General features: G+C 43.8%; 1 protein-coding gene across 1 annotated transcript in view; it reads right to left on the reverse strand.

The window, feature by feature from the left end:
- ERO1A (endoplasmic reticulum oxidoreductase 1 alpha) overlaps positions 1–2,972 on the reverse strand; it is a 56,282-nt gene extending 53,310 nt beyond the window's left edge. Inside the window, exon 1 of the mRNA XM_003831710.6 lies at positions 2,377–2,972. Within this exon, the coding sequence (XP_003831758.1) occupies positions 2,377–2,490 (114 nt within the window). The 5' untranslated portion in view covers positions 2,491–2,972. The remainder of the gene's footprint in view (positions 1–2,376) is intronic.
- Positions 2,973–13,343: the final 10,371 nt, after the last annotated feature.

A 13,343-nucleotide genomic window follows, 5' to 3' on the forward strand; every position in this document is an offset into this window, starting at 1 on the left:
GATAGTCTCTGTTCTTAGTTAAATAGACAACTTTTTTTTTTTTTTTTTGCTTAGGCTCCCTCAAATCATGAAATAAGTAGACCATTCTAAATTTCTATTAAAACTGTTTTTTTAACTATATGATCCTCAATTTACTTTTTTTTATTATTATTATTTTGAGGCAGACTCTCACTTTGTCACACAGGCCAGAGTGCACTGGTGCAATCATGGCTTACTGCAGCCTCGATCACTGAAGCAGTGGGCTGGGAAAGGCAGACCCACCCTTAATCTGGGTAGGCACAATCTAATCACCTGCCAGCATGGCTAGAATATAAGCAGGCAGAAAAACGTGAGAGACTGGCCTAGCCTTCCAGCCTACATCTTTCTCCCATGCTGGATGCTTCCTGCCCTCAAATACCAAACTCCAAGTTCTTCAGTTTTGGAACTCAGACTGGCTCTCCTTGCTCCTCGGCCTGCAGACAGCCTATTGCGGGACCTTGTGATCGTGTGAATTAATACTTAATAAACTCCCCTTTATATATATATATATTCCATTGGTTCTATCCCTCTAGAGAACCCAGACTAATACAGACCGGGTCTCCAAGCTGGTCTCGAACTCCTGGGCTCACGCCATCCTCCCACCTCAGTGTCCCAAGTAGCTGAGACCACAGGCGCACACCATCACACCCAGCTTTTTTCTTTTTTTAATTTTTTTTGTAGAGACGGGGGTTTCACTATGTTGCCCATGCTGGTCTTGAACTCCTGGACTCAAGAGATCCTCCCACCTCAGCCTCCCAAAGTGCTGGGATTACAGGCTGGAGCCACCACACCCAGCCCAATTTACTATTTTTCAAGGTTGAGTCTGAAAAGAAACACAGATAGCCACTCTCGTTCTAAAAGAAAAAGAAAGGGGCTTAACAGAATTTTATGTTAGGGAAGTATTTGAATATGAGGGTATTGTGAAACAGGAAAAGTTTAATCACTAGTTAGAAGAAAAAGAAAATAAATGTAAAGAATTTAAAGTTCTCCAATTTTAAGCAGAACTCCAAAAAGGTTATCAAGGGAAAAAAAAGTAAAAGTTGAAGAGTTCAACATGTACTTTTATTCCAGTATCCAAATCTCCAGAATGTAGCTGAAAATGTTACATTGGACATCTTCTTTCCGTAAAGAGTATTTTATTTTAAAGTCACTTATTTCTATCTTATTTTTTAAATGTTTAATCTCGGTGTTGCGTTATATTTCTAATCAGAAGAAAAATGACCCCTTTTCCTGTTAAGTACTTGATTGTGTGTCGTTTGTAATGATTGAAGGTAAAGGACTTTTCAATGTCTCAGTTGTAAAGTAGCAATTTTCTTTCAACTTCCCTTAGTTTCCTAGATAACACTCACCTCAACTCCCAAATCACTCAGCAAAACAACAAAATCCAAGAATGTAAAGTAGTGAAAGAGAAACCTTTCATAATATTTAAATGCATCTTTCCTTTGACATGGTATCATGCCCCTAAACACATAAAATGGTATTTCTGATAATAAATTAATAGCAAAATCCACTTAGGAATAACCCTTAATTTTGTATAAAACGTAATTTTTATCAACAGAGTCAACCAAAAAGTGGCTTTGACAAGAGTAATCACATTGAAATACTAGATACTGAAGATAATGGAAAACTGTAAGTTTCTCTCAATTTTTTGCTCAAGAAACCACATCTCTTACAGAAGGAAATGATCATAATCCGCTTGTAATTAAACTTGTGCACTGAAGAATAAGGACCTTCCTCCCAATTCGTACCAGCTTAACGGGTGTCACGATAAGAGAATCTCATTACATTCGAGAAAAAGAGCACACAGGACCAGAAACCAGAGGGCAACTGCAGTCCCAAAGACATCAGGTAGTTGGGCTTACACACAGAAAAACCGCAAGCAGCCATTCTTCCGCCTAACATCGAAATCTGAGATCAGCCCACAAACGTCTTAGCCAGAAAGGCTGGCGAAATGCACGCAGCACAGGTACTGGGTACACAAGTTCCTGGTCAAGAGAGAAGTGAGAAAGATCCAGGTTCTGTGAAAATAGCAAATACTGGCAGTGCATTATACACTGTGCACACTCTCCCCGGGCAGATAAGACCAACAAAGATGCATAAACCCACTCAACCGCGTGCACCCAACCCCTCTCCAGGTCTGAGGCACCGGAGGGCGCGGCGACGTCCAGGCTGCCGTGGAGGCCCGGTCCACGCCAAGCCAGACTCAGTCCCGGCCACCGGGCAGCAGCACCGGAGTCTCATTCCCGGTGGGAAGAGATGCAAGGACGCACCCCCAGCCGCTCACCCGCCAGGGCGTGCGGGACAGTGCACGCCGCGGAGGGCGCCGGGACCCTCAGCACCAACGCGCACATCGCTCACCTGGCAGAAGCACCTCTGTGCCGCTGTCTCCGGGGGCTGCTCCTCTCCGTGGCCCAAGCTGAGCAGCCACACGGCGCCCAGGAGGCCAAACAAGAATCCCCAGCCGCGGCCCATTGCAGCTCCGGCAGCTTGTCGCCCCACGCTTGGGAGGCCAGTCCGCACGCTCGGTCGCGGGCCGTGCGCCCTCAGATGAAGCCCGTGCGGGCCGGCCCCAGCGGCGCCCCACCTCCGGGCCGCCTCCCAGGCCCGCCTCGGCCCTCCTGCCTCTCAGCGATCGCCACCTCGCGACCCTGCCTGTGGACGTGCCGCGGCGCCCGCGCCGGCAGCCCGGGGCCTCGGACCGGTTCCTTCCCGCCGCGTGAGGCTGACGCACCGACCAGCTTCCCGGCTCGGCCCCGCCCGGTCCGCTGCGCCCGCGCCCGTCCCCGCCCCCGGCTCCCTGACGCCCCCGGCCTGGAGACGCAACCCGGCGCGCACAACCCCAGGCCCTGCGCGGGAGTCGGGGGTCCTTCCAGTTCCCAGAGCGAGAGCGAAAGCCGGAGGGGCCTGTATTTTCCTGCGGGGTTGGGGGGTGGGGGGTGCCCGCCCCGCGCCGCCCCGCCCAGCCCCAGCCCGCTCACTCCCGGCCAATCCTTCCGTATCTCAATGCGAGACAATCAAATCGTACGAATTACGTGTCCACCGTGTTCCCGGCGGAGTCTTAAAGCTGAAAGGGATATTAGAGAGCATCTAGACCAGGGCAGCATATGTCATTTATATTTTTAGTAGCCACAGCAGAAGAGTAAAAATAACAGGTACATTTTATTTTTAAAATATTTTTATTTAACCCCGAATGTGCAAAATATTATTTCAAAATATAACCAACATTAAGTTTATTCATAAGATATTTGACTTTTTTTGTCTTTGAAATCCAGTGTGTATTCGATGCGAACTAGACCCATTTCATAGTCAAATGTGGCTGGCTAGTGCCCACTGTATTAGACAGCGAGGGTGGAAGCCACCCGCTCATATGATAGGAAGAAATAGGCCTAGAGAAGTGAGGTAAGGTGAGCAAGGATTGGAGGTCCTCTGATACCCAGTCCTGGTCTTTTAACATTCAGAGTTGGGACTAGTCTATCCGCTTTTTTTTTTTTTTTCCAGACAGGGTCTCCCTGGGTCACCCAGGCTGGCCTGCAATGATGCGATCGCGGCTCACTGCAACCTCGAACTCCTGGGCTCAAGCGATCCTCCCACCTAAGCCTCCTGAGTAGCATGAACTACAGGCGTGCACCACCACGCCTGGCTAATTTTATTTTTAGTAGAAACGAGGTTTCACCATGTTGCCCAGGCTGGTCTCAAACTCCTCAAGAGCGATTCTCCCGCCTCAGCCTCCCAAAGTGCTGGGATTACTTTTTTTTTTTTTTTTTTTTTTAGGTGGAGTCTCGCTCTGTCGCCCGGGCTGGAGTGCAGTGGCGTCATCTTGGCTTACTGCAATCTCTGCCTCCCAGGTTCAAGAGATTCTCCTGCCTGAGCTTCCCCAGTAGCTGGGATTACAGGCGTAAGCCACCACACACTCGGCTAATTTTTGTATTTTCAGTAGAGAAGGGGTTTTGCCATGTTGGCCAGGCTGGTCTCTAACTCTGAGCTCAGGTGACCCACCCATCTCAGCCTCCCAAAGTGCTAGAATTGCAGGCATGAGCCACTGCACCTGGCCTTACTTTTTGTTTTTTGTTTGTTTGTTTGTTTGTTGTTTTAAGAAGACTTTTTTTTGAGACACTCTCACTTCCTCACCCAGGCTGGAGTGCAGTGGCGCAATCTCGGGTCACTGCAACCTCCGCTTCCCGGGTTCAAGTGATTGTTACGCCTCAGCCACCCGAGTAGCTGGGATTACAGGCCTGCGCCACCATACCCAGCTAACTTTTGTATTTTTAGTAGACATGTGGTTTCACCATGTTGGCCAGGCTGGTCTCGAACTCCTGACCTTAAGTTATCTGCCTGCCTCTGCCTCCCAAAGTGCTGGGATTACAGGTGTGAGCCACTTCACCAAGCCTAAGAAGGTAGTTTCTAGGTGAAACTGGCAGCTTTCCGACATCTTGCATGCACATTAAATGTTGAAATAGTTCAAATGACTTAAACTCATGTATTTTACTGCAAACCCTAGAGCTCTGCCTATCACTGCCAAGTAGACATGTAGTAAAAGTCAACAACCCATCTGAGATCCTGATGGACCTGAGAAGCTCTAATTCTAGTATCTACAACATGTCACATGTACATATTAATACAATCTCCCTCCTAACCTGAAAGCTTTTCTTTTTTTTTTTTTTTTTTTTTTTTTGAGATAGATTCTCACTCTGTCGCCAGGCTGGAGTGCAGTGGCGCAATCTTGGCTCACTGCAAATCCAGCTCCTGGGTTCAAGTGATTCTCCTGCCTCAGCCTCCTGAGCAGCTGGGACTACAGGCGCGTGCCACCACGCCCAGCTAATTTGTTTGCATTTTTAGTAGAGACAGGGTTTCACCATCTTAGCCAGGATGGTCTCAACCTCCTGACCTCGTGATTCGCCTGCCTTGGCCTCCCAAAGTGCTGAGATTACAGGCGTGAGCCACCGCACCTGGCCAAAAGCTCTTTTTCATATTCCTATATACAGGCCCCAGTTATCCTTTTTAGGGCCAGACCCAGGTCATGTTCTCCCTGTCTTAAGTCGTCTTCCTGGTTTCCTCCTAACCCAGTTCCAGTCTCTCAATGATTTCAATTCAGTAAACTTACTCTGTGACAAGCTGAGCTTGACATTTGGGATACAAAGATGTATAAGGTCCAGTTCCTACACTTGGAGAGACATCCATGGAACTTAGTATGTACTTTTTAAAAAATATTTAATTGACAAATAATAATTGTGTATATTTATAGGATACAATGGGATGTTTTGATCTATGCATATACATTGTAGAAAGATTAAATAAAGCTTATTAACAGATACATTGCCTCACCAACTTTTCATTTTTCATTGATGAGAACATTAAAAAATTATTCTTTTAGCAATTTTGCAATTCTTATTAACTGTGGTCACCATGCAGTGCATTAGATCACTAAAACTTATTCCTGCAGTCTAACTGAAACTTTGCACCCTTTGACCAACACCTCCCCTTTCCCCATCCTCCCTGCCCACCGGCCTCTGGTGACTACCTTTCTACTGTTTCTATGAGATAAACTTTTTTAGATTCCACATGTAAGTGAGATTATGTGGTAATTGTCTTCTTGTGCCTGGCTTATTTCACTTGGTATCATGGCCTCTAGGTTAATCCATATTGTCACAAATTACAGAATTTCCTTCTTTTTTTTTTTTTTGAGAAGGAGTCTCGCTCTGTCACCCAGGCTGGAGTGCAGTGGTGCGATCTCGGCTCACTGCAAGCTCCGCCTCCCGGGTTCACGCCATTCTCCTGCCTCAGCCTCCCAAGTAGCTGGGACTACAGGCGCGCCTGCCACCACTCCCGGCTAATTTTTTGTATTTTTAGTAGAGACGGGGTTTCACCATGTTAGCCAGGATGGTCTCGATCTCCTGACCTCGTGATCTGCCCGCCTCGGCCTCCCAAAGTACTGGGAAGAATTTCCTTCTTTATGGCTGTATAGTAGATATATATATATATATATATATATATACACATACATACACACACACAAGATTCTCTTTATCCATTCATCTCTCGATGAACACTTAGGTTGTTCCTATATCTTGGCTATTGTAAATAATGCAGAAATGAACATGGGAGTATAAGAAACAAATCAATGTTATGAAAATAAATAGTCTGATTTTTAAAAAGCAGCAAAGGATCTGAACAGTTATTTTTCAAAAAAAGACATACAAATAGCCAACAGGTATAGGAAAAAAATGCTTAATATCTCTAATCATCAGGAAAATGCAAATTAAAGACACAATGAGATGTCACCTTACACCTGTTAGAATGGCTATTGCCAAAATGATGAATGATAACGGGCGCTGGAAAGGATGTGGAAAAATGGAAACACTTGTACACTGTTGGTGGGAATGTAAATTAGTACAGCCATTTTGAAAAATAGTATGGAGGTTCCTCAAAAAACTAAAAATAGGCCGGGCACGGTGGCTCACACCAGTAATCCCAGCACTTTGGGAGGCCGAGGCAGGCAGATCATGAGGCCAGGAGATGGAGACCATCCCGGCTAACACGGTGAAACCCCGTCCCTACTAAAAATACAAAAATTAGCTGGGCGTGGCAGCACGTGCCTGTAGTCCCAGCTACTCTGGAGGCTAAGGCAGGAGAATTGCTTGCACCTGGAAGACAGAGGTTACAGTGAACCGAGATCGCGCCACTGCACTCCAGCCTGGGCAACAGAGCGAGACTCCATCTCACAAAACAAAGCAAACAAACAAACAAAAAACACACACAACTAAAAATAGAATTACCATATGATCCAGCAATCCCACTTCTGGGTGTATATACAAAGGTATTAAAATTGGCGTGTCAGACCGGGCATGGTGGCTCACACCTGACCCAGCAGTTTGGGAAGCTGAGGCGGGCAGATCATTTGAGGTCAGGAGTTCAAGACCAGCCTGACCAACATGGTGAAACCCTGTCTACACTAAAAATACAAAAAATTAGCCAGGCATGGTGGTGTGTGCCTGTAGTCTCAGCTACACGGGAGGCTGAGGTGAGAGAATTTCTAGAACCTGGGAGGCAGAGGTTGCAGTGAGCTGAGATCATGCCATTGTACTCCAGCCTGGGTGACAGAGCAAGACTCTGTCTTAAAAATAAAAATAAAAATAAAAATAAATAAAAATAAAATTTGTATGTCAAAGAAATATCTGCACTCCCATGTTCATTTCAGCATTAGTATATAATCTTTTATGATATTTTCTACTTCATATTTCTTCACTGAATTGTAACATCTTTAAACTTCTTGAGCAGGGATTGTGTTTCAAATGTCCCTGAGACTCCCAGAGATCCTTAACAAGGATCTTGTCTTTGTACATGTTCGTGGAATAAATGAAAATCTTTCATTGGCCACAGTACTAATAAATGAAGATTAGGCCATCAAAAATGAGAAACACAATAAGAAAAGAGGAAATGAATAAAGCCTATGATTTTAGAAGGAAGCAATCTGAATATGAATCAGCTTAACATTTTACCCTAATGCAATGACCTGTAACCTGGGGGAGCTTAAAAATGTCAGTGTTCTCATGATAGAAATTATTTTCCATAAAACTCAAACTCTTTCCCAGAATAAATTTCTAGCAAACTTAGAAAAAGTATCCACTTTTTTTACCTTATTGTCTAGATAATTATAATGTTTTCTTTCAGATTTGTAAGCGATTTTAGAATAAGTAAATACAGTTTTATGTGTGTGATGTGAATATCACTGAAGTGTCCATGAGAATCTTTCAGGCCAGAAGGAAACTCCCTTTGCATGAGTTTGCTTCTTCAAATATACCTGCTCAGGCAATCGTCTCACCTGTGTTAGGGGCCATGAAATCACTGATTCATTAACTATTTAAAGAGCACCCACAGGGTACATAGATCAACCTTTGATTTCTGAAAGCCCAACTTCCCATTCATTACAACTTTGCTAAACAACATTAAATTTTTTAGAGATGAACAAGGTCACAAACTTGTTTTTCTAATACTAGTGATTATAACAATAACATGACTTAGATTTAATGCACACAGCATTTCCTGATGGAATTCTGATTACTGTGTAAATAACAGCTACTATTTTTTTTTTAATGACCAAAGCAGGAAATGGCTTGAGTCCAGTGTCTCAAAATGGTATGTGGGGATTTCTGTGGGAAGCTTCTCAGTACCCAAACAATTTCTGTCATTGAATAGACTGGAAGAAAACAATTTAAAGGAAATAAATTAGTACAAAGAAAGGCTAAGTAAAAACCTAATGGGTTTAGTGCTGATATTTTTATTAGAATCATTCCTGTCATTAATATTTACTGAATATGGTTGCACACGTGGTATATTACTAGACATTTGTCTCAAGGTGCTTAGAATCATCTGAAGGGGGAAGACATGACACGTAACATCTTCACCTTCTTTACCTCAAATTCCTGAAAGCAAGCTGTATGCAGTCACTGACTTCACTTCTCATTCACTCCTCAACTTCCCACTCACATTTTAACCCATGATGCAGTCTGGTTTCCAGCTCTACTCCCCTGAAACTCCTCTTTACAGGGCCTTCCTATTGCCCAACCCAATGACCAATTTTCATGAAATCTCTGCTGCATTCTGACAATGCTGATTCCTCTCTCCTTTCCTATTGCCCAACCCAATGATCAATTTTCATGAAATCTCTGCTGCATTCTGACAATGCTGATTCCTCTCTCCTTCAATTCGATTTCCTGCACTCCAGCCTGGACAACAAGAGCGAGACTCTGTCTCAAAAAAAAAAGTTTTGTTTTTTTTTTTGAGACAGAGTCTCGCTCTGTCACCCAGGTTGGAGTGCAGGGGCGTGATCTCAGCTCACTGCAAGCTACGCCTCCTGGGTTCATGCCATTCTCCTGCCTCAGCCTCCCAAGTAGCTGGGACTACAGGCACCTGCCACCACACCCGGCTAATTTTTTGTATTTTTAGTAGAGATGGGGTTTCACCGTGTTAGCCAGGATGGTCTCAATCTCCTGACCTCGTGATCCGCCCGCCTCAGCCTCCTGAAGTGCTGGGATTACAGGTGTAAGCCACCATGCCCGGCCAAAAAAAATTTTTTTTTAATAAAGCAAATAGTATACTGCTTGACATACATAGCCCCACAATGACACAAATATTGGATAGCAATTTAACCAAAATTTACATATATTGCATTCATGGAGGATGCAAGCAGGAAAAGTGGGAGTCTGGAGTAAGGGTGCTAAATCTTTATCTTCCTAATTTGGTCAGAAGATAAATCCCAAAATTTATATATCAAGAAATAGCAGCATAAGGATATTATTTAGAAATACAAAGGTAAGTATAGTAGAAACACATTTAAAAATTAGGGGAGTGGAAGTCGGGATTAGAGAAAAGTGAGACAATAGGCACCTCTTTTTCAATTTAATCTTTAGTACTTTTTTAAAAAGCTCTCTTTATGGTATTACTTTATTAAAAGCACATCCCAGAAGCCTAGAAACTCTAACTTCTTTATTTATTTATTTATTTTATTTTTATTATTATTTGAGTTGGAATCTTGCAGTGTCTCCCAGGCTGGAGTATAGTGGCAAGATCTTGGCTCCAGAGACTGCAACCTCTGTCTCCCAGGTTCAAGCAATTCTCCTACCTCAGCCTCCTGAGTAGCTGGGATTACAGGCATGTGCCACCACTTCTGGCTAATTTTTTTGTATTTTTAGTAGAGACGGGGTTTCACCATGTTGGTCAGGCTGGTCTTGAACTCCTGACCTCAAATGATCCACCTGCCTCGGCCTCCCAAAGTGCTGGGATTACAGGCATGAGCCACCATGCCCGGCCTGAACTCTAACTTCTAATCCTACCTCAACATCTCACTGCTTAGACACAGACACATTAATTTAAGTGCATTTTCTTTCTTTTTTTCTTTTCTTTTCTTTTTTTTTTTTTTTTTTGAGATAGAGTTTCACTCTGTCGCCCAGGCTGGAGTGCAGTTGCGCAAACTCGGCTCACTGCAACCTCCACCTCCCGGGTTCACGCCATTCTCCTGCCTCAGCCTCCAGAGTAGCTGGGACTACAGGCGCCCGCTATCACACCCGGCTAATTTTTTTGTATTTTTTAGTAGAGACGGGGTTTCACCATGTTAGCCAGAATGGTCTTGATCTCCTGACCTTGTGATCCACCCACCTCAGCCTCCCAAAGTGCTAGGATTATAGGTGTGAGCCACTGCGCCTGGCCTAATTTAAGTGCATTTTCGTAGGTATTTGGAAGTAGACATTTGGGATGAAAAATTTCTAAAAACTTAAGTGTTGTGGCCAATGTGGGAGCAAAAGTAGTTGCTACTTGCCTATTTGACAGTTTCCCAATTTTTCTCTTAAAAATAAATCTGTTCTTGTTGTATTTGTTATCGATCACTGTGTAACAAATTACCCCAAAACTAAATGGCTTCAAACAACAAACATTTATCATCTCATGGTTTTTAGGGACCAGCAATTCAGGAGCAGCTGAACTGAGTTGTGTGACTCAGTCTCTCATGGTGTTGCAATCAATACTAGGGCTGCAGTAATAAAGGCTTGCCTAGAGCCGGAGGATCTCTGCCAGGAACTGCTCACTCATATGGCTGTTGGCAGGAGGCCTTAAGTTCCTGGATGGCTGTTCCTTGCTATGTAGGTCTCTCCATAGATCTGTTGATGTGTCCTCATGCCATGACAACTGGCTCTCCCACAGGGAGTTATCCAAGCGAGAGTCAAAAGGAAGGCTCAACACTTTTTGTGATCTAGTCTCCATCGTTGCGCACTGTCACTTCCACTTTATTTATCAAGAGCAAGTCACTAGGTCCAAGGAAGGGGAATTATGCTCCACCTCTTGAAGTGGAAAGTGTCAAATAATTTGTGTACATATTTTAAAATGACCACACTCATCTGTGCCAAGTTATAGGAAAATAGATTGAGAAACTATCCTTACATGATTTTTGAAGGTCTACATCAATCTCATTACCGTTTGTTATGACATCACTTTTAATGACTCCGAAATAAACTAAGATATGCCCTACCTTCTTTTATCTCTTCCACCCTATATGTTCTAATTTTCATTTTTTGGTCACATTTGTATTTTTCTGTTTTCACTTTATGATATTTTAAGTTCCTTGAGTACTGGTCACATTTCTTAGCCTCTTTATAACTCTGCTTACCTATCTTAGTGCCTGAGATATTCATTCATTCAATATACATATACCTCTTTTATTTCAGACACTGTGCTAGACACTGGGGATCCAATCAGGGGAAATAAATAGTCATAGTCCTTGTTTTCCGAGGGGTTACAGTCCACTGCAGAGAAAAGACTCTAAACATTTAATCACGTTTAAGAATATATAATTACAAGTTGAGCTACGCTTTCAGATGGAGAGGAATACAGTCTTATAGCCATGTATAAAAACGTAACGGCCAGGCGCGGTGGCTCACACCTGTAATCCCAGCACTTTGGGAGGCTAAGGCGGGTGGATCACCTGAGCTCAGGAATTCAAGACCAGCCTGACCAACATGGTGAAACCCCATCTCTACCAAAAATACAAAAATTAGTCGGGTGTGGTGGCGCATACCTGTAGTCCCAGCTACTCTGGAGGCTGAAGCATGAGAATCCCTTGATCCCGGGAGGCGGAGGTTGCAGCAAGCTGAGATCGCACCACTGCACTCCAGCCTGGGTGACAGAGTGAGACTCCTGCTCAAAACAAAAAACAAACAAACAAACAAAAAAGTAACAGGGCTAGTGTAGGCATGGGGAAAATAGAAGATTCTTCTGAAGTTGAAATGCTGCCAGATGGGTAAAAGAAAAAGAACAAGGGTTAAGGGACTTTAAAATATTGATGTGATTAATGTTAAAATAACCTATCAGTATGTGCTCATAAATATTTTAAATTGAGCCAAACTGAGCTTTCTTTCTCTGCCTTGTCCTCTCTTCTTTACTTCTTGATGTCAGAGGTGACATGTTTTGGTATGGATGGACTAGTTTGACCAGAGTAGTTGCAACTGAGTGGGAGAAGGGACTATCCCTGCCCAATACAGCTTCCTTGTTCATTGTATACTGCAAGAACCCAGTCACATTTAGAAAAATTGGCCGAACGCGGTGGCTCATGCCTGTAATCCCAGTACTTTGGGAGGCCGAGGCAGGCGGATCACGAGGTCAGGAGATCGAGACCAGCCTGACCAACATGGTGAAAGCCTGTCTCTACTAAAAATACAAAAATTAGCTGGGCGTGGTGGTGTGCGCCTGTAATCCCAGCTGTTCAGGAGGCTGAGGCAGGAGAATCACTTGAACCCGGGAGGTGGAGGTTGCAGTGAGCCGAGATCGCGCCACTGCACTCCAGCCTGGCGACAGAGCAAGACTCCAACTCGAAAAAAAAAAAAAAAAAAAAGAAAAGAAAAGAAAAAAGAAAAATAGAATGGAATATTCACACAATACCCATGAGAATTGTTCCTAATAAATTTGAAGGCATCCTTTATGTGACTTTGGGTCATTAATTTACAAAAATTTGTACTTTATTTGTATATTTAGGATGTATATATTTAAACTCAAACATTCATGGCCATTGGATAAGGTGAGACCAAATGGAATCTATTTGGAGAATTTTACTCATTTTTTTTGGACAACAATTAATTGTCCCCAGGAACAATGATAGCAAGAGGTATAGCAATGAGGACCTGTAATGCAAAAATTGGAGCCATTACTACCCTTAAAATAAGTATCTATTCAAAAGAACACTATTGTGTACATGCTATGTGGCAGATGTTGTGTTTAGGCACATTATCCTATTTAATACTCATGACAACCTCATTAGATAAGTGCAATTATTATGATCATTTTACAGAGATATTGAGGGAGTATGTAATTTTCCCCAAATCACAAAAATCTGAAAGTTGGCCAGGCGTCGTGGCTCACGCCTGTAATCCCAACACTTTGGGAGGCTGAGGCGGGCGGATCACTTGAGGTCAGTAGTTGGAGACCAGCCTGGCCAACATGGTGAAACCCCATTCCTACTGAAAATACAAAAATGAGCCGGGCGTGGTGGCGGGCGCCTGTAATCCCAGCTTCTCAGGAGGGTGAGGCACGACAATCGCTTGAACCCGGGAGGCAGAGGTTGCAGTGAGCCAAGATCGCACCACTACACTGCAGCCTGGGTGACAGAGTGAGACACAGACTCAAAAAAAAAAAAAAAAAAGAAAAAAAATCTGGCCGGGCGCAGTGGCTCACACCTGTAATCCTAGCACTTTGGGAGGCTGAGGAGGGTGGATCACCTGAAGTCAGCAGTTCGAGACCAGCATGGCCAAGATGGCGAAACCCCGTCTCTACTAAAAATACAAAAA

This window comes from Pan paniscus, chromosome 15 (assembly GCF_029289425.2).
Source record: "Pan paniscus chromosome 15, NHGRI_mPanPan1-v2.0_pri, whole genome shotgun sequence".
Lineage (NCBI taxonomy): Eukaryota > Metazoa > Chordata > Mammalia > Primates > Hominidae > Pan > Pan paniscus.